At 42.6% G+C, this 6,000-nt stretch overlaps 1 protein-coding gene across 9 annotated transcripts in view; it reads right to left on the reverse strand.

Annotated features, from left to right (window-relative positions):
- Positions 1-3,223, reverse strand: part of TNPO3 (transportin 3) — an 80,982-nt gene extending 77,759 nt beyond the window's left edge. For 8 of the 9 annotated variants that reach the window (XM_065883384.1, XM_065883378.1, XM_065883381.1 and 5 more), the window contains exon 1: positions 2,985-3,104. In XM_065883384.1, the coding sequence (XP_065739456.1) occupies positions 2,985-3,104 (120 nt within the window). Of the gene's footprint in view, positions 1-2,984 lie in introns of all 9 variants that reach the window. The other variant, XM_065883376.1, reaches the window with a different exon arrangement.
- Between the last annotated feature and the right edge of the window lie 2,777 nt (positions 3,224-6,000).

The raw sequence follows: 6,000 nt of genomic DNA on the forward strand, positions 1-6,000 counted from the left end.
ATCTGTCAAATGAGGGAGTAATTCAAGAAAAGATCATGGGATCCAGGATTCAGCACATCCAATACAAGAAAGAAAAAGGAATTCCCTAGGACAGTGAGATGCCAGAATAATTATGCAAGAGACCTGGAGAACAACCAGGCCAGATTGAAGCAGGGAGATAGAGGGCTCTCGGGAGAGGTTTCCTTCCACCAAAAAAGGAAACAGATTACCAGTGTGAACATACTAAGAGGATATTTACACTTACTAACAGAGAGTTTGGGATGAATTACTGTAGATATATAGAAAATAAGGCAAACGTGAAAAAAAGAAAAAGGTAATGATTACCACCAAAAAAAAAAGTTGCACAAAAAAGAAATTATCATGGTATACACACTTCATGATTCACAATGTGTAATGATTTAACCAGAAATGTGGTATACCTATGTTAACCAAAAATGTGGTATACCACAGGTATACCTATGAGTGATGGGGTGTGAGGAAGCAGAGGAAGCCTAAATCCTCATCTTTCATAGGAGAAACTATGAAACTGTTCTTTTTTCTTCCTAAATCTTGTAAAACTATTCCCATTTTATAACTTTAGAAAGTTTTTAAAGTTTGGCTTAAATCTTTAAAATTTTAACAGTAACTTTTATTACTAAATTAACAATAAATTAATAAGTTTTTTATTTTGATAAAATTTAAATTATGTAAGATTTCAAAAAAGTAAAAACTGTTACATGACGTTACTTGAGATTCCTGAGCCAGCAAACTAGAAGAATTTCAGTTGGTTGTGTGATCGGAGCTCAATGCGTGTGTTAGTGATTTAGCGGGGGGTTGGTGACTTTTTAGCAATGACAAGATCCAAGATGTGACTGTGTGACCAGGTGGCTCAGAAAAAAAGTAAAGGAATTAAGAAGCCAAAGTGTTAGCTGAATTGTCAATCCAGATGCTGAAGTTGCCTAAAAATTATGATGTGTGACTGTACTATTTTCCAGGTCCACTTTTCCACTCTTCTCTACCATGTTTTCTGCCCCAGTATGCTGACCTCTATGGAACAGATCAACAGGTTCCTGAGTCCCCTAGCTTAGGGTTAGGTTTGCCCAATGGGGAATTCCAGGAGGAAGTTAGGAGAATACGGTGTAGATATTTATTCCTCCAGCTTCCTCCCTGCAGAATCACCTCATGCTGGCTATGTCCCTTCAACTGAAAACTACAATTCCTCTCAAGGCAGCCAACTCCATACTTCTCCTGAGAGTCCAAGAAGTAACCACTCTCTCTCTTACCTCTTCTGGCTGTTAACAGCTTAGGGCTGTTAACAGTTTGGCTACAGGGTACTACACTATCTTTTGTGGTACCCCATTATATCCACATCTTTATAAACAGTACCTTTACAAAACAAATCCTCCTCAAATTAGCCTATTTCAAGTGTGCCATCTGTTCCTGTTGGGACCTGACTGTAAACAGTGATAATAGTGATGATGGTGATGATGTAAGTCTGTAACAGACTAGTGGAAACTAAGTGACTAATATTTAAATAACAATTACTAACATATTTTGAGTTCTAGGTTCCAAGAACTTTGTTAAGCTCTTTGTAGGTATTAACTCGTTTAAACATCACAAGCAAAGATGTTTTTGTGCCAAGCAAATATTTTTTTTGTCTGGTTCATTTCCATATACCAACACCTAGCAGTTGCTGGTACATGGTAAGCACTAAAATACTGATTTAAAATACATACTGCAATAAGCAGGTTTAGTAGGGAAGGCTGACTTTTGGTATGGTGCAGCATTTCTCCTATTTTTACTTTGAAAACTTTAAGATAAGGGACGTGTGGCTCCCCAGATCACAAAAACTAACTAAACACTAAGACAGACCACATATGAATGATTTTCCTGTGTAGCCTACGGTGAGTCTTATTCCTTTCTCTTCCCATGAGGTCACCCAGGACTTGGGTTCCCGATTTTTTTTTTAAGTGTAATATTCAAAGTTGCAAATTTTTAAATACTTATTATGCACTCACAGCCTAGGAGCTGATTCAAAAGGGCAGAGCATCTTTAAGTACTAGTTATGAGTTTAAAAAAAGAAATGGAAGGGGAGGGAGCAAATTTTAAAACATACTTAGGCATATAAAATGCAAAAATAAGAAAGGTAAAGTCAGCAATATGACCAAGTACACATTATCACACTGAATTAAAGCACTGCAAGGGTAAGTAGGAAAATTAGAGGAGGAAATATAATACACGAGATTGAAAGAACGCAGAAATACAATAAGTATAACAGGTTGCAATTAACCCCCTCATTGGATGCTGACACAATTATCTGTAATAATCAAGGCAGCTACGATACCCGTATCTTATAAAGAAGCTAAAAATCAGGGGAAAGAGAAGGTTAGAAAACCAATATGCTGCAAAATGAGAACTGCAAAGATTTTCTGAAACGAATTGATTTTTTTTTTCTTTACGTTATGTTGCACTCCAAAACACGGGGAAAACTCACGTGTACAAGGATCTAGAAACCTGAGAAGTTTCGAGAATGTACTCAAACTAGAGTGAAAAGCAGCAAGAAACAGTGAGATGTAAGGCTATGAGTGGGAAGGAATTGCCGGAGTAACACCTGGACACCGAAGAGAGACGGATAAAACATCCTTAAGTGGAAGACAGAGAAAGACTGGGATTGGATTTGGTTGAAGAAAGACAAAACGGAAAAGCAAGGCCTAAGAAACAAGTAGTAGCAAGGGTGAAACTTAGAGGACCAGATCGAAGCTACGAGCGAGAAGTACAGGACCTACAAACCAGATTCTACGGGGTGGGGAAAGGGCCACTTCGCGACCGGCCAGCTGCAACTAGTTTCCGAAAAGCCGCGTAGATGTAGCTTCGCAGCCCCACCCCGCGGCAGCAGCTCCTCCCCAAGGAGGACCTAAGGAGGCCAACGGCCGGGCGCCGGCTCCAGCCGAGGTCCCACCCCGCCCTTGCCCCGCGGCGCAGAATGGCCTCTCTCGGCCCCTCACCGAACGCTGCAACTCCCCAAGCCAAAACGAGGCGCGCTCCTTTCCGCTGGGATCTGGGTCGTGGTAGAGCGCCTGCACTGCCTGGTACACGAGCTGCAATGTCGGCTTTGCTCCTTCCATGGTGGTAGCGGTGGTGGCGGCAGCGATGGCTCTGGTGTTTTCTCCCGAGGATTCTCCGGCTGCTCCGCCTTCACGCTTCCTCACTTTGTCGGCCACGGCCGCTCCCTGACTGGCGCCATCTCCTCTTTGGCCGTTACCAGGGCAGAGGGGTTCCCTGTTGAAGTTACCCCCTCGGAAACAGAGGGTAGATCGTATTCAAGTTCCTGGTTGTTTTTCCGATCTTACCACTAGACTCTAGACTTCTGAGTCTACACGCCGGTTCTCGCCTCTTAACCCGCTGACTTGCCCTCAGAAATCTGTCCCAGCCCGACACAGACCATGCAGCATACCTCAGCAGCCTTTACCCGGACCGGAAGCGGCAGCACCAAAACCTTTGGCACACTTCCGCCTGGTGCGGCGTAAACTGCTTCCTTCCCTGCACGCCTCCTCTTGTCTCGCCTCCCCCTCCCGGAAGTTACCCTACCGGGCCGGGAGAAGGAAAGAAGTGGTTCTCTACTACCTTGCGTCGGACTGAAGCCTTAGGACCCTCGTGGCTCCCACACCTGTGCAGCTCTCCTCTCCTTGGCAATGGATCCGAGGTCTTTCCTCCTCCTTCCGACTTATCCATTCCTATACATAGAGTCCTTTTGGACCCCCGTGGACAAGGTGCATCAATTCAACCATCTGTGGAGTGTCCACTGTATTGCAAATTCAAAGATGATTTAAGACAAGATTTGTATGCAGACCCTAATGGAGGAGACAGACACGTAATCAAATAACTGTTGTACAAACCTGAAAAATGTGCCACTGAAATAAATACAAAATGCCTAGAAGCCCCTTTCCGCTAAATTCTGACACCCAAAAAGGTATTTCATTCTATTGCCCAGGACGCTCTGACTCCAGAGTATTTGCACAAACACACTGAATTGTGTTTTTGTGTGTGCTTTTCTTTCCGAATCAAACATCGATGGTATAACAATTCTCAATTCACAAAAGAAAATATAAATCTTGGAATCTGTACTATGGAGAAAATTTCCAAACATTGCTGCTTCTCCTTTGCAATAATAAGTAACTACTGTAAGGTCGGATCTTAACAAACGGCACCGCGAAAACAGGAAAGCTTCAAGTGAGCTTTATTAGGGAGCGCTCCCGGGCGAGGTTCACTGATCCGAGAGAAAGCGGCTAGAGAAGTCGCACCCGGGCGAGGGTTGGGCAAGATTTTATAGGGGAAGGGAAAGGGGTGTGGTGAATCTGGGAGGGCTCAGGGTATTCCTTATTTGATGGTCTTCTCTGGTATCCTGGGGGACAGTTAGTCCCGCCCCTCGAAAGGCGGGAAGGCTGGGCTGGGTTCAAAGTCCCCAGGTCATTTCCTGGAACTGGGTGATCCGGAGAGTTTCGGTCTGATGCAACCTGTGAATCTGATTGTGTTCCCCTGCCTCGGGTCAGTTGGCCTTACAACTACTACTGGGACTTTCCTGGTGGCACAGTGGTTAAGAATCTGCCTGCCAATGCAGGAGACACGGGTTCCATCCCTGGTCCGGGAAGATCCCATGTGCTGCCGAGCAACTAAGCCCATGTGCCACAGCTACTGAGCCTGCGCTCTAGAGCCGTGAGCCACAACCACTGAAGCCCACGCGCCTAGAGCCCGTGCTCCGCAACAAGAGAAGCCACCACAGTGAGAAGCCAGTGCAATGCAACGAAGAGTAGCTCCCGCTCACTGCAACTAGAGAAAGCCCACGTGCAGCAACAAAGACCCAATGCAGCCAAAAATTAATTAACTGCCACCATTTGATGAATGCTTACAATGTGTAAAGTACTGTAGTTATGAGGTCTTATTTAATCCTTTTAACAATTATACAAAGTAAATCCCCATTTTAAGGAATAAGAAATAGGTAATCTGCCCAAGGTTACACATTTCTTAAATGAAAATCAGGATTTGAATCCAAATGTTTTGCTCCAAAGCCTGTTAAGTTGTACAATCCCAATCATCCTGTATATTAATTTGTTTCTGAATTGTTATTGTCAAAAGATTTTAACTACCAATATCACAATGAAAACAGTGTTACTGTACACAGTTGATATAATTTCTGACAAAAGGAAAAAACCTTGATATTTTGGTTGCCTAATTCATCCATTCATTAAAAATTTAGTAGGACCACCTTGGTCTCTGCCCTCATGGAGTTTACAGACCAAATGCAAAGAAAGACAAGTAACTCAGTTTAAAAGGTCTATGAATATCCACAAGCAAAAGAATGATGTTGGACCTACCTTGCACCATATACCAAAAATAAAAAAGAACATAAATGTAAGGCTAAAAGTATGAAACTCTTAAAAGAGAACAGGAGTGTATCTTCATGACCTTGGATTAGACAACGGTTTCTTAGATATGGCACCAAAAGCACAATTAACAAAACGGAAAATAGTCCAATTTATCTATTTTAGTTCATTTGTTTAGTTAGTCAAAACTAAAAACTTGTGTGTGTCAAAGAACACTATTAAGAAAGTGAAATGACAGCCCACAAAATGAGAGAAAATGTTTGCAAATCAAATATCTGATAAGGGATCAGTATCCAGAACATATAAAGAACTCAGAATTCAACAATGAAAAGACAAGATAGGGGTTGGTCACTTGAAAGACTAAGCATGTGATTAGAGAGTTGCAACTTTGGACCAGATTAAGTGAAATCACTTAACACTGATATAATCATCTGTGCCTAGTAATGAAACCCTGATCAAAACTCTGGACATTGAAGCTCAGTAGAGCTTTCTGGTTGATGAACAGGGTAATATGCCAGATGGGTGATATACCCTGACTCCACCAAGAGAGGGCATGGGAGTTCTGTCTTCTTCCCAGACCTCCTGCTATGTATAGCCTTTTAAATAAATCTTTAACTATATGTGTAGCACTTAACTGAGT

This window comes from Phocoena phocoena, chromosome 9 (assembly GCF_963924675.1).
Source record: "Phocoena phocoena chromosome 9, mPhoPho1.1, whole genome shotgun sequence".
Lineage (NCBI taxonomy): Eukaryota > Metazoa > Chordata > Mammalia > Artiodactyla > Phocoenidae > Phocoena > Phocoena phocoena.